Source organism: Galleria mellonella, unplaced genomic scaffold (assembly GCF_026898425.1).
Source record: "Galleria mellonella isolate WM207_F2 unplaced genomic scaffold, CSIRO_AGI_GalMel_v1 utg132, whole genome shotgun sequence".
In the NCBI taxonomy this organism is placed as follows: domain Eukaryota; kingdom Metazoa; phylum Arthropoda; class Insecta; order Lepidoptera; family Pyralidae; genus Galleria; species Galleria mellonella.
In genome coordinates, this window is record NW_026441989.1 from 1,777,780 (window position 1) to 1,805,326 (window position 27,547).

Sequence of the window (27,547 nt, forward strand, 5' to 3'; positions counted from 1 at the left end):
GTTTGTTTTGCATGTCTAGGGTTCCGTATCAAAATCTAAAAAGAAAAGCTTACGATGCAACTTTAGCTGTCTATTTGTCTACATAAGATATTTTTTTATAAGAGAACTTTGTTTGAAGATTTTATATTATGTATAATATGAAGTTAATCATTTGGTCCATAACATATATATCAGTCATCAAACAATGTAATGGGCTGGGCATAATTAGTTATAATAAGAGAAATTGTCTTTTTTTATTTTTTATTATTTTTCTTTATCACACATGTATGATCTTTATTTTTCACATTTTATTAGCTTTTGTTTCTGAGAAAAGGAGTTATTAAATGTCGAGGGTAAAAAATCCCTAACGAGGAGCGGTAGACGCAGCAGTCATACGATAATGAAAGGCTTTGTGTAAAACCAAGTACACAATTTTCTAACTGTATTGTGTTCAATCAGCAAATACTCGTTCGATTTCTAATAGTAGGTAAGTCTGTACTGTTTCTATCCCAATTTCTGAATCTTTCTTTGAGTTAAACAATAAAAAGTTTTCATTCATTCAGTAATCGAACTCCGAACAATACAAGAGTTTCCATGAAGTTAATCTTAGATATTTTATTATTTTTCTTAAGTACAATAACATTATATTGTTAACAACTTACCACTAAAGAAGCTTGCCAATTTGCTCAATCTATTCGATTTAAAAAGAAATAAAGTTTCCCAGCGAAAAGTATATATAAAAACTTTTCTTAGAGAATACAAAACTCCTTGGGCATTTAAAACTTTTATTTTCTTTTATACAGATAATACTTTAATTAACAGATAACTTACTATCTATAATGAGTATCAACATTCTTATATTATATTTACATTCAATATTTGGCAACAACCTTGAGCATAATCTATAGTATTATATTTATCGAAGTCATCTTAAATACAATTTAGAACTAAGTAACTCTTGTCCCATCTACATATTAATGGACAGCTTAATTAAATATTCTCGAACATGATAAACAACCAAAATTTTGTGTAATATTCGATCTTCTTGGAGATATTTAATAATAACTATTATTGACTAAGTAATAAGAATGTTTTTTTTTCTAGTATACAAACATCGAAGATTTTCCTATTATCTACAAATCATTGTTAATTGTATTTCTACTATTGTTGTCTCTACCAAGATTCACCTTATCCAGTTAATGAAACAATCATGACAGGTATATAAATATAAGAATATTTATAAACATAAAAAATCACAATGATCACAATTTTCTAAAAAATGGTGAACCCCATATTATGAGTGTTGAAATTTAAATATGTTTAGTAGACGCTTAGTTGTCTCCATTAATATTATTTTAATGAAGTATGCTGTATTATTATACAGAATGATATAGAAATCGTTAGCATCCTTTGAATGGAAAAAAGAGATGAAACAATGGCTAAAATAGATTTATAAAAGGTTTGACTTTTTATGAATAAAGGGGTTTAACTTTATCAAATACTCGTGATTAACTCAGCAAACAGGAAATATACCTTGTTCAAAATTTAAATAACTATTTTTTTTTTTCAATCAGTTACATATATATTTATTGGACAAAATCAATGATCATATCCATAAAATGTAAAGAACATATGATTTATTCCGTGATACTTTCGATAATAAGTATTTTTTATTAATAAACTCCGCGATTATCAGCTATACTTAAAAAAATATGAATGTTGCACATTATTAAATTATTCTGAGTACACATTTTCACAGTTTATAATTAAACTGATGAATTAAACATAGCAAAAGAGTCAACAGTATTAACTACTATCTATTTGTAAGTATTACTTTCTTCTCTAAATCCATATATTATATAATCTAGCAAAATTATTACAGTAAAAAAATATTTTAATTGACGTAACCTTTGATATAAACAATTACATTAAAAACATTGTTATTGAAATCTGATCTCGTATTCGACCTTTAACGAAGTATTGTATCTTATTATGTAGCTAATGATTCATTAATCATTATTTCAAACTCTAAATTGTTTAATTTGGCAAACATTATGTATCACTTCATACAACAAGTAGATTGCATTTGGTGTAAATCAATCAACATCCATCCACAACGAATTGGTGGAGTATTCGAAAATACATCGACCAAAGTTCAGTTGAGCAATTGACAATCGAGTCATTGAGAAACACATTATAATACAAGTATCACTTTATCGATAAAACATTATCAACCGACTGTCTATCATCAACTCATGTCCTCACCATCAGTTATTGCTGTTATCATTTTAAAGTCACTTTGATCACTTACTTGGCACTTCATCTTGACACGACGTTTATTTATTGGCACATAATTTTAATTAAAGTTTAATTCGTTGATTTTGTTCCCATGTTGCAGGGGAAAATGGTCTCTAGGTGGGCGGTTTTAGAGGCGTATTGCCCACATGCAAATTGTTGAGTTGGGGCAACAAAATGGCGGCCGTAGCTATTGTGGTGACAAGTACGAAGACAGCGAGTAACGCCCGATCAGCCACTACAGCCACCTGGGAACAAAACAATTATGTTAATTTGTGCCGGGATACCGGGCCTACGTATTTTATTATTATTTTTTAAAATCTAATTTAAATTATCCAAAAACCAATTTAATAAGTTTAATCAGTATTTATAAAATTTCATAAATGTGTAACGAGTTTATAACTCTGTACATTGTTACACAACTATCCAAAAAGTGAGTGTAACGTTTACAAGGTTCATGTATGTGAGTTTTTTATTCCATCATCACTTCTGTTTCTACATCATAAATACTTAAACAGATTTGGATGTATGGGTTGTCGTAGAATTTATATATTATACACAGTGACATTGGCTGAAAATTTGATTTTTTAAATTGTTCTTTTTTCACAGGACAGTCGTTTTCAATTTGTGGAGTTAAATAAATTATATTATATTATTAAATTACTTATAATCCCTGTCATACTAACAAAAAATAATAATCAAGATTATTTTTATCATTCTAATCACAGGCCCTACTCTTTAAATTTTAAAGTAAGTAAAGATGGCAGAACGCCATTTATTTTCATTACAACATACATCCACTTATCTTCCTCAATATTTAATATTTCTTCTCATATACTTTCGTTGATAAAGGGTATGGAGTAGGTAAAGGTAGGTTTGGTCCCTGTTACATTTCTGACTTTACCAACATTCCTGAAGTTCAGCTTTTTATTTAAATAGTTTCACATTTTAGTTGTTTGATTTTAAAATAATCGATGGTCTATAAAACAATCCAAAAAAGGATATATCTATTTTATGACAATTTTATGCGATTTTACCAATTGCCAAATTTGAATCAACTTCGATAATTCTTTTTGAAATTGATAATTATTGCACTTATGTTGATTTTAGATTAATTTTGTGACGACTAAACGTATCAATTTTATTTTCTAAACAAAAACGGTTGTGAAGTATAATATAAATACGATTCTGCTTTCAAAATTTAAATATTCTCAATCTAGTATGTCGACTAAATTGTACATAGGTTTTGCAACAACAAATGTCATTCAAATGATGGTATACAATTACGTAGGTATATTATATATACTTAAATAAAAATAATTATAAATTTTAAAAAGTTGTTTAATCAATATAAATAAGTGAAATTGGTAAAACTTTATCTTAATTTTCAAAACTTAATCTATTAATAATATAGCTACTGTCTACTGAAGCATTACATTTTTGTGAAGTTTCACTTGTTTTATTTAATAAAAGAAATGAGCCAAATAACCAAAACCACTAGGAAAATAAATAATCCAAGTAAAGTTCTTTACTAAAATTTAATCCATCAGCAAAGAGCAGTCCTGTTGGTAAATTAAAATAATAGAAAACATTTGTTAACAGTTGTTTTCCAAGGGACATTTCAAGCGTGGTGCGTCCCAAAGGAAATTATGTATATGTTATTAAAATCAAGGGACTGAAAAATATAAATGTTTGTAATTTCAGTGTAATGAAAGTTCAACATTTTAAGGCGCAATAACGGGTTTGTTGAATATACGAAATATTTCATAATCAACCTTTTTGTACTCAATAGCACGCATTCATTTTTAATTGTTGCCCTATTCAATCTCTGATTATAATACAAGATATGTCCCTTAGGAGTCCCTACTATTATTATTATTCGTGTCAAGACGACATTTTTTAGTGACAAGACTTTAAAACAGTCTTCGTCGTGTAGGAAAGCTTCTAACAAGACTCACCACATAATTTTTTTACGTACCTTATAAAACAGAGAGCAGGAGATACTAATAATATTTTTTAAACTTTACAATCATTATTATAGTAAATCATCATATCAGTCATTATCTGTCCACTGCTGAACATAAGCCTCCTCTATAGATTGGGAGGTTTTGCCACGCTTAGCAGGCGGCTTGGAAACCAATGTTAAGCTTTGGTAATGTTTATAGAGGGACACTGCTGCCCATCCCTTCACCATTAAATCCTTTGTCACCTTTTACGACACCCAAGGGAAAGAAAGGGTTACAGTATATACCATAGATATAGGTTATTCAATATTAACATTTTACATAAAATATTATTGTGTAACTATTGAACAGATTCAATAGTTGTACTAAAGCTTATTATTTCAAGTATTATACTTCTGTAAAGTATTTATAATAATATAATATAACAATATTTATTTGCAATGAATATGGTTGATAAAGATGGAAATATAAATATTAAAGTACTTGACCGTCACTGGAAGCTTTATACATTGAGAGAGCATTTCCGTTTCCGTCGTTAGCCAGTCCTAAATTATTATTATTATACCGGAATTTCCGGCTCAGTGGCGACACCTGGCGGGGATGCACGATTTTTACTTTTGTAAAAATGTGCTTCCTATCGTCATTGGCGTTTCGTTTTTCGTCGAAGTAACTTGTCTGCAGCAACACTGTTTCTGCAGTGGTACTCAGTAAATAAGTATAAAGTGATTTAATTATCCTTAAGAAACACTGTAAGTACCTTTTATTTTATTATATCGTGATCGTTATTTATAAACGATTTTTCGTTCGGATTACGATATTGCATTACTTTTAGCCAGTAACATATTCGTACGATCCTTTTAATTCATATTAAGAGTAAATGCTATTCGACTAAAAATTGATTATAAGGATTTATAATAATAATTTTATAACAATTTTTATTTCACCGTCCATTTTTAATGCAATTCTTAACAAAAGTTATTTTTAGAAATTTCATACCTGTATGAGTACCTTCACTACTTTTTCTTTAGATAAGGATTTTTTTTTTTTTTAATATCTTTTGTTTATAGGATGGCTGATGATGAGAATGATTTATGCGAATCCTAAGTGTAAGTAGCAGTTCAAGCAGCTCTTCTAGTTCGTCATATTCAGACAAACAGTCGCGCCGCCACCGTAAGAAAGGCAAGCGTGCTCGTCGCACTGCACGCAAAATGGACAAATTGGTGAAAGAATTGGGTGAGCTCAAAGAAATGTTTATTATTAGTAAGAATGTTGAAAATGATACATTTTGTCATGACAACGTGTCGCTTTCATCTGAGGTTAGTGGCCAGCTATATACTGATGTCGTTGACGATTGCTTTTCTTGTGAAAATAAAGATTTTACTTTTGATATTGATACGAAGTTAAAGGAACCAGTTGTCCCAAAAACACCCAATGATTTTTTAAAAAAGTTGCTAGAGGTTCAGCGCCTAGGCACCTCCTCCTGGTCCGATGTGAGATATGCTGAAACACAAAAGTTGTATAATCATACTCCAGGCTATACTGATTTAGAAACTAATGAGGAAGTCAAAATGTATGACACTTCTCGTAACTTAGCGTATGCTGACAAATCATACGCGGCTATAACTTTTTGCATTTTAAAGCAAAGAGAATCCCTTCAAGAAGGATTTCGTGACCTTCTTTCTTGGGCCAAAAATACGAAAGAATTAAATGTTGAAAATTTAAATCTACAGTTAGAGCAAATATTTCAAAAAGGTCCTTTCCATAAAATATCTTCCGATTTATTACAATTAGTTTGTGGCCATAGAGCTGAATCTATTGAAATGCGGCGGGAGAGTATTATAAGCCAAGTCCGTGATCCTCTGATAAAAGCTTCTCTGAATAGAATTCCTCCATCTGCTACATTCATATTTGATGCTGAGCCTTTTACATCTACATTAGAAAAAGTTGGTGGAATGCGAAAAGCATTCTGGCCTTTAAAACGTGATAACATTTCACAATATAAAAATCAACCTAATCTATCTAACCGCCATCCCTCGCGGGGACAAGGCATAAAGAGACAAGCGGTTCCATCGCGTGGAAACCAATATTACTCTTACGAACCAAGTTTGCATGCACATGCATGTAATAATCCACCCTCGCGGGGTGGATATCAGTGTCAACATACTGTCTACCCTCCTGTACGATATACTTCTAATGTTCAATACACTAACACAGGCAAGGCACTAACACGACCGTGGCTCGCAGCACAACCGTGGAAATAACCGAGGACGTACAAATACGTCCAGAAATTCCCATAAAGGAATTAAAAAAATACAGAAACAATGACTCAAAGCCATTTCGAGCAGGTCAGTTAAAACTCTTCCACACACAATGGAAAGATATGGGTGCACCAGAAATTGTTTTGCAATTAATTCAAGGCTATCGCATACCTTTCTTTCAAAAACCTCCTCTATTATATCCAAATCTAAAACAATGCCCCTTGCAAACTCCTGTCTCAAAAGAAATGTCCATAATAATAAACAAAATGCAATCGCAAGGAATTCTAAAAGTCGCCCATGTCTCTCCCAGCTTTGTTTCGCCTCTATTTCTGGTACCAAAATCAGACGGAACAGCTCGTCCTATATTCAATCTAAGAGCACTAAACAAATATGTAACGGTCAAACCGTTTCATCTCATAAACATGCACAGCATTCCGAACTTCCTGCAACCTCGGGACTGGCTATGTAAAGTAGATTTGTCGCAGGCCTATTTTCACCTCAGTATAAAAAAGTCACAATGACGCTTCCTACGACTGATATACAACCAACAATTATTAGAGATGACTTGTCTTCCGTTTGGCCTGAGTACAGCCCCAAAAACCTTCTCCATACTGTCCAATTGGATTGCTCAAATGTTGCGGCAAAAATGGAACGTAAGAATCATAGTGTACCTAGACGACTTCCTTATTGCACATCAGAATCAAAATACCTTGCGCAACCATGTAAAACTTACGATATAAATGCTACAGAATTTGGGTTGGGAAATAAATTTCGAAAAATCGGTACTTTACCCTCAAAAGAATATAATTTATTTAGGTATAGACTGGAATCCTTGGGGGAATCTAAAATCCCTACCAAAGGAGAAGGTTATCGCCTTAGCAAAAAAGACGAATTATATACTCGAACAACAAAAAGTAACTGTCAAAGAGTTACAACAAATAGTAGGGATTCTAAACTTTGCCAGTTTTGTTGTGCCACGAGGACGACTCGATCATCGACAATTATTAACAATGATGAATTCACTACCACAAACGTCATCTCGAGCTTACCCACTAACGAAGGAAGCCAACAACGAATTAAAATGGTGGGTACAGAATTGCCATTTATCCACACCACTACATCACCCTCCTGCGGTGAATTTCTTAGCAACAGATGCTTCGGATCGGGCGTGGGGGGCACAAATAAACAATCTAGCTCTCTCGGGGACCTGGTCACCAGAGGAATAGAATCTCTGCAATCAAAAGATGTTGGCCATACTTCATGCTCTCCAAAGTTATGCTCCTCAGATAAGTCGCAGCTCAATCCTAATTCAATGCGACAGCAAAACGGCAGTCGCTTATCTACAGAAAGAAGGAGGCAAATTCAACAATTATGCCGATCATTTAAGTCGCCATCGCCGACCCCCGGAGTGGCATTTATTACCTGCATGTGTGGAAGTAATCTTTGCAAAGTGGGGCAACCCAGTGATAGATCTTTTTGCATCAAAAACGGCACATGTAACAAGCAATTATGTGTCTCGAGATTTAACCGATCATCAAGCCTTATTTCACGATGCATTCAGCGTCCCATGGAATTATCCAATAGCATGGGTATTTCCACCCCCATATTTGGTTCCCAAAGTTAACTTAACTCACTTAAATCAGTCGACGGGGACATTTTTGTTAGTAGTTCCTCGGTGGGAAAAAGTATTTTGGCGAGCGGATCTGAAAACCCGCGCGCTATCAGCACCGTTTACTCTGAGGAACCTCAACCAACATCTAGTCGATACGTCGACAGGCCTCCCACCTCCGAAAGTAGATGAGATTGTACTGGAGGTGTGGAAATGTGGGGGTGGTCTTCAGCGATAGAATCATGGAACTCTGAACAACGCTCATTACTCAAAAACTCATGGCGTAAGTCTACTTTGAAAACTTACCAAACAGCATGGGCACGCTGGATTTCTTGGTGTAGAAATAAAAGTATCAATCCAACAAATCCAACTGGATCACAGTTAGCTCAATTTTTATGTGATCTACATTTAGTAGATAAATTATCTTATAACACGATTCTTCTACACAAATCAGTTGTTGCCACTTTATGTAATACCGATATGTTTTGTCAACTAAGTTCACATGTTCTAGTAAAACATATTTTAAAAGCAATTTCCCTAAAAAATCCAAAAACTTGTAAACCACCCATTTGGAATGTCAGTAAGTTGTGTCAATTCCTAAACAATTGCATAATAGATATGAATAATATATTTCAAGTATCACGACATACTGCCATTTTGTTACTACTATGCTCAGGCAGACGTATTCATGATTTAACGTTACTCAGGATAGATCCACCTTACTGTGTAAAATCTGATGATAATATAATTTTTTGGCCCCAATTTGGCTCAAAAACTGACAGCAGTACTTATAGACAATCTGGTTGGAAATTACTTTTAAATCCCGATAACCGTAATCTAAATCCGCTATTTTGGATAGAGAGAACTATATCTTTGTTAAAAGAAAGACGTGATGCTACAAAGTCCTTTAATTTATTCATTACAATTAGGTGTTGCCAAGCCTGCTTCACGAACCGTAATAGCTGGATGGATCAGAACGCTGTTAAAGGAAGCCGATATAGCAGCTACTCCAGGGAGCGTTCGATCAGCTGTAGCCTCTAAAAGTTGGCTAGAGAATCATTCTGTTGAAGATATTCTAGCTCGTGGGAATTGGCAATCTGTTAATACGTTCCAACAGTTTTATAGAAGAGAAGTTATTAGGAGCGATAATTCTGATACCATTACTCGATTGTTTAATCCAATTACTTGATTTATCATGGGTTTCGTTTGGTACAGACTAATAATTAATAAAATCATTATAATTTAGTTATACTTAATTTTGTTAGCACAAGTACATGAAGAACATAATAAATATTACATATATTTATTATGTTACCTAATTATATATAAAATAAAGACGAGTTTATTTTTGCTGTAATCTACTCATTATCACATTGGCGTTTCAATTACTTATTATTCAAAGTATCTAATTATATAGAGCAAGCAGGTATGGCATTGCATATACACCCCTAGTTTCTATTTCGATAACTTAATGCTTCACAAGTCCTGAGCTTTAAGCCCACCTTGTACCTTTGTGTATTAAAATTTAATTAAACAAAGAAGTAGTGGCGTCACCAGGCAATAACAAACAGGTCTCAATGTATAATGTGTAATATATGTAGCAGCGTTTTACCTGAAATAAAACGCATATTAAAATACTTACCTCACTGGAAGCTTTAATTTTATTTTGCCTGGTGAAACATTGAGTCAATGACGATAGGAAGCACATTTTTACAAAAGTAAAAATCGTGCATCCCCGCCAGGTGTCGCCACTGAGCCGGAAATTCCGGTATAATAATAATAATTTAGGACTGGCTAACGACCGAAACGGAAATGCTCTCTCAATGTATAAAGCTTCCAGTGAGGTAAGTATTTTAATATGCGTTTTATTTCAGGTAAAACGCTGCTATTATATACACTAGACATTCAGTCAGTTTTGGCATGTAAAATTTTAATTAACAATATTATAAAAATCACAAGCAAATGTAAATAGTTATTTAGTTTTAATTTTTCTACGTAAACAGTAAAATTGGAGTTAAAATTATTTTATACGAAATGAGTGAGGCTTCGGGTAACATAAAAAAATCGTGCGAAAATAAATCTAAGTTAATATCTATCAAATATAATAATCTAAAAGTCTATCTAAACATTATAATATCAAATACTATAACACCATTACATTTCATAGCAGACTCTGCGTTGTAACTCTTAGCAAGGGCTGCCTTTCAAATATAAGCATAATATAATAATATAAATACAACAATATTTACTTTTAATTTTGAAAGTTATTTTAGATAAACACACATTTTTTAATGTCACCACAATATCATTAATTTCTTTTTTCCTAGACCATTAAGGGCAGGTACATTATGATAAAATCAATTTACGTTAAAAAATTGGTATTAGCTGGGAGAAGCGCTTTCGTGAGCGACAACTTGGCATTTAGCGTAGGAGTAACGAGATCAATAAGTAGAAACATGAATTTTTTACTTGACTTCTAACGACATGTATCTACTACGCTGTTATTCTCTGAACAAGTGATCATAACACAGTAATTTTTCAAGGTATGCTTGTATGGTTCAAGATTATAGGAATTATGGAACAAATCATGTGAAAGCCAATTTTTTTTTTATTAGTTCGTAAACTTATTACGCCCATAAGCGAAAACAACTATATAAAGATGTAATATTTGAGTTGTACTCAATGTGCAGTAGCGAAAAGACGAAAGAAGTATGAGACAATGAGTAGTTTTTCTAAGCATTTCCCATAAAAGCCATAAAGCATTTTCACCGAGGTAGGCAACACTTTTATGTAAAAAAATCTAAAAGTCCCTACTTTTCTCGCATTAATATCTTTAATTATGCGAATAACTCGCTTTTATGGGACATAAGAGGCATAAAGGAGATAGGAGTAGAATCATCAAATTGGGGCAACTAGTACTTCTCATATAAGATATTAGCAGAATGCGTCGATCAAGGAGGAAGAACTCTGCTTTACATGAACCAGAATAGGATTTATTTCGTATAACCGGCTGATGAAACTGTACAAGTTAGTTAATCTTATGATGCTTTCAGCTCGAGAGGCCTATTAAACTTAGTGGGTTAGATTTGTGTAAAGCGGGGTTTTTAATCTCTTTGTCCTCTAAATCTGAGTCTATTAATTTTTAGAATGCACGTCTTGATCATTTCGAAAATGACCGCCATTTGACTTACTTCAGAGACATACTTTCGTGTGCAACGAAAGTACTTGTAGTCTAGTAACTTTTTTATGCAACTTAGAATAATAAGCAAGCTGACGGTTCACCTGATAGATAGATAGAATAGTGGTAACCGTCGCCTATAGACACGTGCAATACCATGGACATAACAGAGTATACTGTTTCTCCTAATATAATACTCTAAGTTGATTGAAAAAAACTCCATTAAGCAATAAGTTCACCTGTACGTGTTTTATATATCTGTATTTGTAATTGTATTTCATTGTATTTTTTTTATACTATTAAATTAAACAAATTAATAAGGCATCATATAACAAATAACATTATATAAAAATAAAAGTATCAAAGTATTATATTTCCAGATGATGATGAATGTATAAGAAAAAAAGAATTTATCGTTCCTATGAGAGCAAAAGTTTTCTTTAGAAAACAAGACATTACAATAATAATAATAACTTTTTAAACAATTAAGACGATTTTAGAAATATTATGAACAATATTAATATTAGAGTAGATATTATACTAAAAAAAGAAAACAAATATGTAATCATCATCATCTTTCTACGCTTATGCCAAAATAAATATGTAATAATAAATATGAAACATTAAAATGTAAATAAAGTTTAATACTGGACACTATTATAGTATCTTAGTCGATTGAACCACAAAAAATTAACGCAATATTGAATTGTGTTAATTTTTTGTGTCAACAAAATGAAAATCACGAACATATGTTTTTTAGTGGTACTTTTTCTTCCTTATGGCAGATTACGAGGAAGTCCTAATGTTCAGTATTGGGCTGAAATTGTGATGATGATGAGGTCTTCTGAGCGAGGGTAATAAGCCACTAGAAGTCTATATATTATAACTCAAGATATTTACCACGATTATCCTTTTTGTGACCTCGCATTTCGACGCTATTACAACTGTCACAAGCGTCCCAGAGGGTTAAGGCGCGCTTTACATGAACCGTAATAGGATTTATTCCGTATAATCCGGCTGATGAAATAGTCCTAATCGTGAGACGCCTATTGAACTCGACCGTGCATATGAAATGAATTTTAATATGATTATCATTATTGTTGTTATTAGAACTAAAAAGGAGGATATGAATTTAGAACTCTCATCAGCAACTACTATTATTATACATATAAAATTTGGAATAGTTTTAGATTTTAGATTATATAGACAGTCTCCATAGAAATGCTTTGAGAAATACGGGTCAACTTTTTCATATAATTGTGAGTGATAAATACTTATGAGTGATTCCTTTATAACTTCTATAATTACTTTGTCTTTGTCTACTTCTATAATTTTTGTATCTTTTTAATGCGTAAACACTTATTTTATGTATTAAATAATATGTCAAGATACATTTAATTAATAAATATATAGAACACTGATAAAAAATCGAGTCAGCTAATTTGACAATTAGCTGACAAAAAGTTGACCAATTTTTGAAGCTCGATGTTCTATGTTGCTCTATGTTGTTCAATTTTTGAAATTCGATGTGTTATATAATCTAAGTTTTAAATATTATTATTATTTAATATATATCTATGAAAATAAATGTATTGATTCTTGGTTAATATGCAACGACGGGCTGAGTGATCTGACATTACTTATTATTTTTCACTATCTCACCAGCGTAAACCGATATGATGGATAGGGTTACCATTTCAATTATCACCTATTAAAAAGCACATTGCTTGAAACACTTACCTGTTTCCATTCCAAGTTGGCTCGCTCCAAACGTTCGTTGGCTGCGACGCGCTGCTCGTGCCGCGCCGTCGCCTCCCGCAGCGTGCAGCCGCAGCACACGCACCGCGAACATGGGGACGCACAGCCCATCTCACCGGCCACCACTGCGCCCGCGCCCACACTCGCGCCGCCTGATATATGGTAGACACCGTAGATTAGTAACAGTTTTAATATTTTTAAAAAGGAAAATTAGATGTTCTTTTCTTTTAAATTGGATTTCCTTGTAAGGATGAATATAATTGGATTTTCATTATTTACAAATACATAATTTACATTCTTAAACATTATAGGTATATAAATATGTATGTTAAAAAATCAGTTTTGGCAGTGGAACTGATACATCGTATTAATATAATAAAAGGGGAAATTTGCCGTCATTTCCTTTTGAGTGGCTACTTTTGAAAATAGTATATTTTTAAAGATCAATTTATAAGTGACAAATGTTAATTATGTGGATCGTGCATCTAAACAATATATGAGCTAGCTACAATATTACAGTTTAAATTACAACAAAATTATGTCATCACATTTATAGAATTTAAAACTATATTATATCTTCCATTAATTAAAAATATTCACTTTAAGTAGCAATTACTACAAAATAACAATAAAATTAATAGTGGCCGCTACAGAAAATAAGCGACAAACTGGCCCATATAAAGTAACACATACTTTTTTATAGTTTCAAGAGATGTTTGGATATTTATTTCCTATTTAATCAATTTGGAATTAATAAATGGATTTGAATGAAATTTTGAATATACATATAAGACATACTATGTACTAAAATAAGTCATAGGGTATTAAATTACGCAAACAAAGTAGTGGATTAAAACTAGTACAATATAAAAAAAACCTGACCGATTAACACACAGCTGAGTGAGTTTGCATAACTGTGTTTCAGTTTGGAGGGTGGGATATAAAAGTAAAATTGCAGGGTATAGAGGCATAACCTTTTGGTCCTTAAAATGGCAAGGCATGAAGGGCGCTATAATATTTTGTTATGTCCATGGTGCTGTTCATGTTTATAGGCGACTGTTATCACTTTCCTCAGGCGGGGCATCGGCTGTTTTCCATTTTAATTTATAGCAAAAACATAGGGTTTTGTTATATTTGATTTATTTATAGAAATATTAAGGAATATATAAATAATATTATGTAGTAGTAGCCGATTCTCCAAACGTTGTTTTGTTTTTGTTTTTTATCAGGATAAAATCATCCTGTCTCAAGTTGAAATAAATAATGAACATTACAAAATTTAATTTTAATTGGTTGAACAGTTTTGGATATTAGCGTAAACTAAGGTGGTGACATGGGAATTTTATATATTAAAATAATTAAGGGCATATCTACCATAAGACAAAAGATACTGCAGAAATGCCAAGTATTTCATTGTTTACATAACAAAACATTGTTACATATTAAATTCTATATATAGGTACATTATACATATATATTTTGAGATTATAAATTTGTGCATTGTGCTGGAACAAACGAGACAATTCAAGTAAATTGCGTCACACTTTCATTTACAAAAGATCCACACCTGGAGCCAGGAAATATTACGATTTGCTACGCTTGTAATAGTCACTATTATTAAAATAAGTGCTTGGTATATTTTATGATTGTTCTACTCATACATTACACATAATGCATTATCATGATGATTTTGTAAATGAAATTAAGCATATACTTTTGAAGAATTTTTTTATTTTTGTGGTTATACACAGGTGGTAGAATTTAGGTAGTATTCTGTCATAAGGGAACAATATGTATATTTTTTTATAGTACTGAAGTGACAAATTAACATACACCTCACTTGATTGTAAGCAGTTACCGTAGCCTATGAATGCCAGTAAAACCAGGGGCTTTACGCGGTTTTATGTTTCATAAAATTTAACAGATAGTGCTAATGTAATTTATGTTATAAGAGGTATTCCATATTCAGGAATAACAGAGCATGAAGGTTACCAGACCATGGAGAATACAGATACACAGTACAGTAAGTAATATCTGTGATTTCTATTCATGTTTCTAGGCGACCTTTTTCGCCATTTTTTCTAGAACAAAGTTTTATGTAGAACCCGTACCTTTCAGTTCAGTTCAGTTCCTTTTTTTAATAATACTGATCTAATGTCTAATATTACTAAAGATATTGGTACCTAACTTTGACATGAACCCACGTAACTGCTCTTTATACAAATTAAACCGGACTACAACCCTTGTCCTACGATTATTTGCAATAACAAAGTTACACAGAAATTCAAGTCAACTTTTCGCGGATCACAGAAATTCGTTTAATCTGTTACCTTGCCAGCCTTTCTTGTAATTAAATCTTACTCAGTCCGCATTAAAACAATTCAGTACTGTAATACAATCCATAGATACAATCCGACAGGCATTGGTCTGTTTTTACTGTTAATTGAATTGCGACAAGTCTTTCAATTAGTTTATTTTTATTTTTCCAATAACATAGCGCTTCACAAACGAAACATTTTACTTCAGGTGTGGAGAAGAGAATTGTTAGTATATAAAAGAAATTAGTATGGTGCCTACATTATACTAGAACCATAGATAATATCTTACGTAAAACGTTTACAATATGAGGAAATAATATATTTATATTTATTAACCTTAGGTACTTATAATCGATGTGTAGATATAGTAACATAGTTCCCATACTGATAAATAAAATTCAACTACCACGAAACTTAGAGGTGAATTTCGACCTCTAGATAATCACCACTGATGTAGTGGTCATTTATCTTAAGAAAACCATTTTAAATAGATCATTGACCATAAATTCAAATTTTTCGTGTAGTGGATAATTTAAGACAAAAATCGGAATTATTTAAAAAAACATACATCAACAATATCGGTTTATAATTAATAAAAATATCAGATAGTACCTCTATATAACCAAAATTCGAAACAATAGGAACAATCGATTTGAAGAACTTTTTCATGAAGTCGGTAAAAATTACACATTTTTCTTTTAAATACACTATTGTTACTGCATAATCTGCCTTCAAAATTGATATCCTAAAGAAACTCATTTGTATACTTTGTCATAAAATATCACAAATATCATATTTTCTCTATCAAGTCAAATATTATTCATGATGATCCGCGTCGTAAAATTTTATTATTTCATGCATTTTCAAAACACAAAGCCTACCTTTAACAGGTAAACAAAAGTACCTAATAAACCGACTTCTTTACTTAAATGCTACTATTAGTATGCGCATATCTCTAGCAAGTTGAATTCAATATAGAAACCGTCTTTGCCTATTGGGCAAATCCAACATCATCAATCATTCAGAGCCTACAGCGTTCAATAAACTTAAATTCTGTTGGCAAGAAAAGTTCAAGACACTTCAGCAAAATAGGTAAACAACTCGTAAACGAGAGTTTTATTCTAAGAATACAACAAATCTTTATAAGTACATAATTCTATCAAAATATAGGGTTTAATTTGAATCTTTTTGCGACTTTGTGATGTACACAGTTGGAAAATCTGCAGTTATTTGTTAATATTAAACTCTTAGGTTATGAGTGTAACGACGGGGCAAAACTCATAAAATATTACTACTTCATCAGATTATTATAAGAAATGGTTAAGGGAATAAATATATCAGTATAAAAGAAGAAAGACTCGAAAAAAGACCTTTCCAAATCGCCTGGCTGGTGTGATAATACTAAGTTACAGCGCCCTCTTATGGGGAGTGACCCATAAGAACGTTTATCGATTATTAAGGTAAGCTCTTTGTAGAAATGATTATGTAATGTTATTATAATACTGAGGATAATGTTTATAAATATTATTATAATCGTTAATTAATATTAACAAAAACTTTGTAAGCTGTTATGTACAAATCAGTATTAGAAGTACTGTTCACAATCTAATTAACTACCACGTTAGATTAAATTTTGATTGCATATACACATATTTAAAGATTGTGTCTCATAAAAAAATCTACTTTAATTGTGACAAAACCAGTTATTTTGATCTAAAAACTAAACTGCTTAACCAATTTTTAATATTTCTATGGGACAAATCTGTAAGTATTTCGTTTCAGATAAAAACAAATTTCCCAAATTGATTTAGAACTTACGGAATTATGAGGTAACAGACATAAAAATACATGACCGAATTGAGAACCTCCTTCTTCTTGAAGTTGGTAAAAAATTAATACTAATTACCATATAAAAAGTTCAAAATATATTTGAATAGAAAGTAACTAATATAACAAGAAAAAAGAAAAAACACCACTTTCTGGTTGAATATCAATTATACTTGATTACTTAGCTTCTCTCCAACTTACCCAAATGGTTGTGGTTGTGACGAGCGAAGCGTGGCGAAGCGGGTGGCAATGGTGCGCCGTCACAGCGCACTTCTGTCTTTAATCGGGACCCAGTTCGTGGATTTACTTGGACCCCGCCCGTCGCCACCGGACCGCTGTCACCCTAATCAAATTATAAATGTCTTTAAAATTTTATCTACACAATAAATCGGCATGAATTGTCATGACATTTATATTTTTACCAAACGGAAATCTAATACAAATATCTCAGGGCTTATATGATAATTGAAATTATTTCTTTCTTTCTCTCCAGAAGTGGTAATAATGAGTTCGCGTAAGAAAAGATTAATTTTATAAGTATAAGGTCTACTAATACAATTGGAATATTATTCAGCTATGAAATACTGAAACTTTTAATTTAAATATTATTACTGATTAATGAATAAATAATCCATTGCGACAAAGTATTGTGTTTTGATAAAAAAAATACGTAAATTGTTTATCACTTAAGTATTAGTTTCATAAAAATAACTTTCAATAAAAACACTATAAGAATTGTGAAACCGAATCAATCCATTTGAGTTTTCTAGAAACGTTACGAATTTGAGACCAAAGGATGTCTGCTGTAAGTGTACAACGATATTAAGTTTCTTTTATTAATTTTTTGCTGAGAAATTATTTTAGAATGTCAAAATTAAATATAAAATATAATTGTACGTTATACTAATACAGTTTTAATTAAAATCTGTGCTTATTTTATCAAATACGTGTAACGGTTAAGGACCTTATTTATACCTGACACAGTAGTATTGTATATTAAGAAATAAAAACAATTATTTAACTAAAGTAAAGGCAGGATTTTATTTTTATTCATTTTTATACAGATTCATATGAGTAATCTTGCGGGACATTGTGTGTTTATTCTTTTGTCATGTTCTGATCGCATTGGAAAAGAATTTGAGCCGAAAAACGTGAGAAGAGGGTCGTAGCCGCAGGGAATACTAAACAATATTTGACTATCAGACACCATTTTATACATTGGAGTGATGGCAATATGAAAAAAATGTATTTAATTCTGCCCCCCCCCCCTCCCTCTTCTTCTTACGTGGCTATGAAAATGAAATATTTCGATATAATTATAAATATAAGTACAATAATATAATTAAAATGGTATGATTTAATTTTATTATACGAGTACATTAACAACCTAAAGAGTCTTCTGAAAATCGGGTATTTAATTACTTCTAATATAAATCGTCTATATTCAAGTCGTGTCAAATACTACATAATTATGTATTACTATTACATTTTCCTCTTATATTATTGAATAGACCCCAAATTCCTACTATTAATATAAATGCAAAAGTTTGTAAAGAAAGATGCAAGGATGGAGGTATGAATAGATGGATAAATAGATAGATAGATATGTTACTCTTTTAAGAGTACTCTATTTTTTAAAAACTACTGAATGAATTTTAAAAGGAAGTATATGGGTAGGTTATATTCTAATTTAATACATAGGATACTTTATGGCATGGGAGAAGCCGCAGATTACAGCTAGTAATGCTCTGAAATAATATAATTTATTTTATTTTATTCACTGCTTAGTCAGCGGTATTTATGAATATGCAATAATTCTACGAAAAGGGAAAAATCATAGAATTTGTAAAAATATTTTCACGGTCAAATTGTCGAACAAAGTTTAATAAAATTTGTAGGGATGAGTCCGGTAAGCTACATACATACACATCTGTCACGCCTGTCTCCCATTAAGGTAGGCTGAAAACAATTACTACCTGAAAGGTATTACTTTTTTAATGGGATAAAAAAATAAATCGATAATAATAATAAAAATGATAAAATAAATATAGCGAAATTGGAAATGTATAATATGGAAAGCTAACGCATAACATTATTAGGTCAACAGAGGGTCTTTCTTATCCTTTTTTTAAGTTAACAAAAAGCGTATAAATGTTTCCCTTTCCTGTAAATAGTTTAAGGCGGATTCAGGGCTATAGCTAGACCCAAGTTTAAGTAAAGAACTTTTTAGTAGGGTAGAGAGCACAATTAAGTGACTTTCATTTTAAGGTAGGGCATTGGCAAGTAAATCTATAACTAACAAAATGGGCCTTATGTTGTCTAAATAAATAAATATTATTATTATTGTTGGGCCTCTTTAAGTAGGGCATTGTTCTTCAATGCCCTCTCCCCCAGCTACAGCCCACACACGCCATACTATCCGTGTGTAATCTCCGTAGTTTTCATACAGGGCAGTACATTGTAAACCACGCATCAGCGCGTTTCGCAAGTATGTCCTGCGCTGTGCAAAAACCTTAAGGAATTTAGTACATACACGACAAACCTTTGGTGTGTCAGTGTCGAAGTTGATGAAGAGCAGGCGCGCGAGTCGCTGCAGCACGAGTTCGCGCAGCACCGCCGGCACAGGCTGCCCTCTCACTCCTCTACGAGCAATATCATATGTTCACACAATATGTTTGAAGCAATAAAATATTATATCGATCTTATATTGTATTTGTATCGCATCGTAAAGATATTGTGGAATGTACAAAACTCAGTCATGTTAAAGAGCAAAATATTGGAAAATTTAATTTTCCGTTTCTTTTTTTCTGCGATATGGTCCTGATTAGTAATGTTTATAACATTTAATATTTAAAATTTAATTTATCCAGGAAATCTGCATCTTAATAATAAAATTACCAAAATTAAATTTATTAAAAAGGAAAGAAAAACTCGCCTGTATGATATATTGAGAGTGACTACAGAAAGTGAAGCTGAAAACGACACTAAGCACGTACTAACTCCGTAGTAGAGACCTGGAAATAAATAAAGTTAAAACACCTAAAAATAAATAATAATAACTAAGAAACGACGGCATGAGGGCCATTATATCGTCCGGGTCGGCAATGCGCACGTGACATTTTTCGTATTGCACACGTCCATAGTTTACGGTAACCGCTTTCCATCAGGTGAGCTGTTTGACTGATGACCTTCAATGTCACAAAAAATATATTACGGAGCTTTTTATATAGTGTCAAAAGGATTCTATTTATATATGTCGCAGAGAAATAAGAATATTAATAATTTCATAAAACACCTAGGAAGATCATGAAATTATGAATTATATCCAAAAATGAAATGTGGTAACGTATATTTCTAAAAAAATTATAGTTTCATAATACGTAACACATCATCTCATTACATTAAATTTACGAAAATTGGGTAAATATCATTAACCTATTTTATATAAAAATAAATAATAATCAACTTGTTTTAATTTGACGATTTCCCTGAGTATTTTAGCAAATCCCCAGTATTCTCATTGTCCTACGACATATCCAAGGTGAATCGGATCAGAATTAAACTAAACTATTGGGGAAACCCAAGGGTCGAAATAAATCCGCACTAATACCTACAAAAGAGAAAATGAGTTTGTTTTGTTGGTGTATCTTGGTGCTTTAACGGCCCAACTGATTGTCATGAAATTGGGTGTAGGTATATACTATACCAGTACATGTTCTATTTGTTATAGATAAATTATATAAGACTGATTTTTATCTCGTTCAATTAAATTATCTCGATGATTTGGACGAAGCTACAAGCACAGCTCGTATGAAATTTTTATACTATTCATATGAACATCGCGATCATCAAATCGATTTAGGGTAAAAGGTTTTATTAATCAAATCAAATTATTCGGCTGGAAATATTATTTGATTAATAAAACCTTTTATATGTATTAATTTATGAAATTAATCAAATGAATATCCGTATTATGCAAAATCAACAGTCAGCGGTCTGCCTTTCTAAATATTGTTCAGTAGAAATTTAACTGTTTAATGCCGGTTTTGACCTAGTATTCTGATGATTATACAAACATTCAGAATGCAAGAAAAGTAATTATGGAAAATATGGCTCGCAAACTTCCTTCCAACAATTTTAACAAGAAATTATAATTGTATTAAATTATAAAACAACTCAGCTCTAGTCCGTCCGAATACATCTAGATAAAATATTTGTAAATTTGACAAACTTTTTAAGACCGCCTCACATAGTTTTACAAAATATATCTTCTGCTTACAGAAGCCAAACTTTCCGTATCTTAACAAGTTATAATTTCTATCCGATTAAATAATTAATGTTTAGGACCTGTAGGCAATAAGTAGGCAATTTTCAGATTTGCTTCAAAATAACTGAATTATTCATTATTATTATAATTAGAATGTAGAACTGAACAAGATCAATAACCTTAAGTGGGTTTTCTTTTTTTTATTATTGTAAATTATTAACAAACAAGTAGCCTACCTGCCTAAACTAGTAAAGCGGTAACCGCCATCTTCGGACATATAAACAGTACTATGAATATTATAGTGTACTGTATGTAATACATTATGTTCACGTACTGGCCACTAATAATATTGTAAACACTGGCCAGTAACATTCTGTTACATTTATTCTTTCTATGAATAAATCAGTATTTAATCAACTTGCTTGCGTATCACTGCACCATACAGTCAAAATCTTAGTTAAGGTGAACAATCGTAATTTCTTTTTCTTTTATCGGTAAAACAAAAATATACCCACCATCTGTAAAAACTGTCTTATGCGGTATTTTAAAGACTATTGAATATCTTCAATATATTTTTATGCAACTTAGAACAGTAAACAAACTAATGGCCCACCTGATGGAAAGTGGTAATCGTCGTCTATAGACATGAGCAGTACCATGGACGTAACAGAGTATACTGTTTCGCTCACGAGACTCCCCATGTGTTGCCATTCCTGAGGATACAGGTGTAATTCCTCCTTATTTATAGTTCAAATTATAATTGAATGCTCTTACTAATAAGCGGAGTTTTCTCTGTAGGTGGCAACGTGTCGCGGATAGTCATAAGGAAGACAGTCATTGATAGCAGAGCACTTATGCCCAGTGTGACCTTCTCTCCCGATTCAGACGGCACGTAGAATACCAACAGAGCTAAAAAAAATTAATATTTTTTTTTTAGATAGGTTATCTGAACTCTTTAACAACAGTTATTTGTACGAAATAACATAAGTATAATTTTTTATGGTTAATTTGATCAAAAAATTAAATATCGAAAATATATTATACTGAAAGTAAATAATATATCTATATATATTAATAAACTTGATATATAAATACATAAATAATATAAAACATTTTTCGATATTATTTATGACCTAGAAACTTGAATAATTTTAATTACGAAGCAGTATTAGATTGTTATTTTATTATTTTACAAATATAACAAAAAATTTATTACAATTTGCGAAATTGTAATATAGCGGTCCAATGTTACAATAAATATATTATTAAAGAGTGTTTTGTTAGAGTGTATATACACTATCGAATATAAGCTTACTTTTAATAGGTAAAAATGCCTATATTTATAATGCCATACCTATTAAAGATAAATTGTAATTGAAAAGTGGTATTATTAAATGAATCTAAAGGTTAAAAAATTATTGCCTAAATTATATTATATTGAATATAGTATATTATTTAGCTTTAACTTACAATTAAGCCCAAGTACATAATGCCAGTTGACAACGAAAAAAAAAGGGAGAGAAAAACAAAACGCCGGTCTCAAATAAATAATGGGCTAAAATAAATCAATTGAAGAAAGTATACAATGAACAAATTTAATTTGAACGTAATTTACGAGAATACTTTCATATATTTCATTGTGCATTTTTATTGCTGATACAAACAAAAAACGCTCGGAGGCTATAATATACAAGTACATATAAATTTGAATGCTATTAGTAGAAACGAAATATTAGTAATATTTGTTACAATGATGTAATTTTTTGCTAAAGTGTTTATAATCAAAAAGGTAATACCTAAAACTATGATGTGAAAAGTCCCTCATAATTTTCAATATGAACAAAACATTGATTAAAATTTTAATAATTCAAATTAATACAGTATTATATAATTATTTACACTACCAGTAAGCCAGCTCATTACGTAAGTATTTTAATATAAATTCCCTAGCAGATTAATCTCTCATTACAAAAAACACAATTAATTCCTAAATTACAACTTCGAAATACTTGCCACCTGATGTATTTATGGAATTTTATTATGGAATCGTATAATATTTAATAGAAATAGAACTTTATTCTCAGGGTAATAAAAATATGTTTACATATATTAAGTTAATTAATTAGTAATTTAAAATTTCTTCTTACCTATTCCGTTAATGAGAAGGCACGGTAAGATAAGATTAAACACATAAAACATGGGTCTTCTTCTTAACTTGATGACGTATGTGATATCAGGATAGGGCTCAACGCAGCACGAGTAGTACTGATTGTGCCTTATGGCCTCGAAGCTCACCAGATCGAATTCGCCATTTGTCTGGTAGTTTGTTGTGTCACCTTCATCGAATTGTTTTTTCAGGTCCAACTGTTTTGAGAAATAGAAATAATTAGGATAAACAATAACTTAGAAATTAACAACAATTATAATAAAACATATCAATAAGGTATACTAATAGATGTTACAGAAAGATATAAGATATCTATAAAATTGGACAATTTATACAAAGAATATATTCTTTCTTGGGTAAAATATTTAGAATAGTTTAAATATAAAAAAGATTTTCCATTTAGGAATAAACCGCGCAGTCACATGATAGATTTATTAAGAAAGGTTCGCAGAGTTCACGGACAGATCCTCCGTTTTACCAACACTATCGCAAAATTGCGGATTGTTTGTGTCACTTTACGTTACATACTATACTTATCATTCCTATTTATTCTTCCAAGAAAGAAGTGAAATCATCATGGTTATTAGCGTAGCGTAGCTCCTAATTGCTTATTGCTCTGATACGAAGAATCTTATTGCTAATGTAACAATATATTGACAGATATTCTGATTAATCGTGCCATGGTTGCACTCATGGTGATTCGAAAATAAACACTTGTATAATATAGTACATGTTTTAATATGTTTATCAATAGAAATAAATAAAATTTTCTGTGGATGCCTATTTGGTTACTTAGTATTTGATTACATTGCTCGGATTAGATTAAATTAATTTGGTTTAACAATGACACTAATGAATGTAACTCTGATACGAGCAGCTAGACAGCTCTTGACATCTGAATTTTTAAATTCTTGTTTCGATTATCTTAAAAATAATTGTCATTCGTTTTCAGCTTTACAAAGTTAATCAGTACAACGAAGGCGGCTTATTAACTCTTGAAACCAGAGGACGACACCTTTACACGAGTATTAAGAATGAGGGAAAATACAATTAATCCAAGAGAAGGTGACAATATACGACTCGCCTTACGTCATAATGAATTCAAATCAAATTTATGACACCTACATAACTACGGGAAACTAATGCTTATACTTTATTTGAAATAGCAGTAGTATGTAAATTTATATACCATGAAATGTAACTATTATCTTAAAGTATTTCAGGTTTCAAATTATAAGACATTTTACTGTAAATTGCAAACAATATGTATATGTACCAAACGTTTTATATCTGGTATTTAAAAAGAAGTCCTTTCATATACTTACTATACATTCAGTAAATTATAAACTCTTAATAAACTCACGAAGACAATTTAAAGAAAAATGTCGTTTTAAAAATACTAGGAAGGGATCTCGATTTAAAAGTCAAATGAGTCTGATTTAGGAGCCAATCCAAAAATCGTCGGTATTTCTTCATAAAAATAAATTGTACCTATAGATAATAACAATAATCTCCGGAGAACAATTTCTTGTGCGGCTCGAAAGAATTCTCTTTTATTACTTACATTTCCAGGAACGATTAAACGTATTTTGTGATACAAACTTAAACATCGGTAAAATTTAAAGATTATTTTATTATTTTTGCTGTTAAGATCAAATCATCATCCAGATAAACATTTAGCAGGATATAATTTCTATTCCACGAATGGTATTAAGTCGAACTTAGAAGGTAGATAAAGAGAAAAAGAAATATTCTACCGCCCATTTGGAATGCAATTGCAGCTGAGAAGAACGGGTAAGAGACTCAAGTATTGCCTTATTTTTTTAAAGTTTAACTATATAAATATTGACTTGTGTTTATACAAATTATGAACTTATAGCAGATTATAAAAATTAAGATATTAGCATATAATTAGAAATTAAGACTAAATCATTTGCAGTTACTACACCAACCAATTTCGTAGTTAATTTAAACAACAAACAAATAATAATAGACGTTTCGGGTCTTACCATTTTTACAGTAGATACGGGTAGATAGATATATTTAAAAAGAACTAATGCATGTTACATGTAATAAAATATATGTAATGAATTATGGCAGTCTGTTTATTGTTTAATATAAAAAATGTGAAGGGATGTGTACATTTTTTAGTGACAAAGGTTTATCACGTCAGGACGCATCACATATGCCAACCATGGCTTTGTGAATGATAACAACAATTATGAAAAGCATTACAGAGGTCTTTTTAATTTACGTCCTTTAATTTAACTCTCGGGAATTTTGTTACGAATTATATTAAACTTTAAAGATTAAAACATTGCTAAATTCTTGTATCAGTAGAGTTCATTTCCTGTAATCGCGACTTTTGGGAGGAAAATCTATCTTCGGATAGGTATATTCATGTTAAACGTTTTATTTATTGATATTATAATAAAAACACAATTAAATTTAACAATATAATATTTCAATTAAGACTCCAACTTTAATAAAAACCTGATTAATGTCTTGGATAAAGCTAGCTAAATTTGGAATGTCACTATGGTGAATATAAATCACTCAAATCAGACTTCCACGGACAGCGATGGTGTGGTTTAAATAACTCGTTACCATGATTATAATTAAGATCATAAGTAGGTATTTACAGAATGACGCAGTATTTCATTTTGATATAAATATGATTTACGATCTAAATAGGTAATTAGTTATTTAGTTTCATTTTTTAATCACTCTGATATTAGAGAAAAAATTAATAAAAAGATTATATTATTATTTATTACTAAAAGTCAAAATTAACAAAAAAAAATATAATATATACTGAGCTATAACGAAGCATGCATCAGGATATAGGTGGCCAGTGAGTGAGATATCAATTTTCTTTAAAAAATATGAGGTGCTTGCTTTTTTAATATTTTAAGACATTAAGAATTTTAAATTTAATAGCCCAATAGTAAATCAGAACCATAAAATTACTAAATATCCTTATTCTTTTGAGACAAGCTTATAATTTTGATATGTTTGTCAATTTGTACATATCGGATAGATATACATAGCATAATATTTCACAACTTCATAAATTTTGCAGGTTAAGTCCGATCTATTTAATATTCACAAAAAACGTATGACATTGAACATTTTAATACAAGTAGACTATATATATATATATATATATATATATATATATATATATATAATATACGAAATATTTAGGTAAAACGAACAATGGTCGAAATGTAAATAATTAATTACACAAAATATGAAAAGGGAAATTGCCGAAACATTGTGTTAGTGGCCATTGTAGATTTTATTGGACTTTCATTTGACTCAAGCTTCCGTCCGAGCATTGTGCTTGTGAATGAACTAACCTTATGGCCTAATAAGTCAAAACAATAGTTCCATTTTTAATATATTTTTCTTTATATATATATGAATAAGTACTCGTAATATACGTATCATTGGCATCATTATATTCGAGGTTTAAACAATATTTATACTTGATGATTGAAGTAATATAAAATCCCGCAACCCCTTTCCAATATCAGATGTTCATATTTTACTTGTAACTGATATCACAGATAAAATTGTAAACATAAATCAAGAAACGACCTATCTACTACGCCAAACAATTGAGATATAAACCGACTGTCACTACAATACGACGCGGATACAAAATCGTATTTCAGAATTTCTCGTCGCAACATCCCATACTATTTTGTTACAAAAGGACAGATTGTGACATAGATATTTGTATGAATAGATAGGATATATAACAATTTTTTAAGGCATGTTTAGGTCATTCATCGTGCAATGTACTCTTTATCTGACAGCGTGACCATCTCGATGATACATATCCTTTGGCTAAAAAATCTGTTAAATCTTAAAGTTATATTTTAGAAATACCCCAAATTATTCATAGTATAATTTAGCATA

General features: G+C 31.0%; 1 protein-coding gene across 1 annotated transcript in view; it reads right to left on the reverse strand.

The window, feature by feature from the left end:
- Positions 1-832: 832 nt before the first annotated feature.
- Positions 833-27,547, reverse strand: part of LOC113518348 (neuronal acetylcholine receptor subunit alpha-10-like) — an 85,923-nt gene continuing 59,208 nt past the window's right edge. Inside the window, exons 5-11 of the mRNA XM_026903222.3 lie at positions 23,601-23,817; positions 22,228-22,362; positions 20,122-20,200; positions 19,729-19,828; positions 17,388-17,529; positions 13,024-13,193; positions 833-2,522 (exon numbers count right to left, since the gene is read on the reverse strand). Coding sequence (XP_026759023.2) covers positions 2,391-2,522; positions 13,024-13,193; positions 17,388-17,529; positions 19,729-19,828; positions 20,122-20,200; positions 22,228-22,362; positions 23,601-23,817 — 975 coding nt within the window. The 3' untranslated portion in view covers positions 833-2,390. The remainder of the gene's footprint in view (positions 2,523-13,023; positions 13,194-17,387; positions 17,530-19,728; positions 19,829-20,121; positions 20,201-22,227; positions 22,363-23,600; positions 23,818-27,547) is intronic.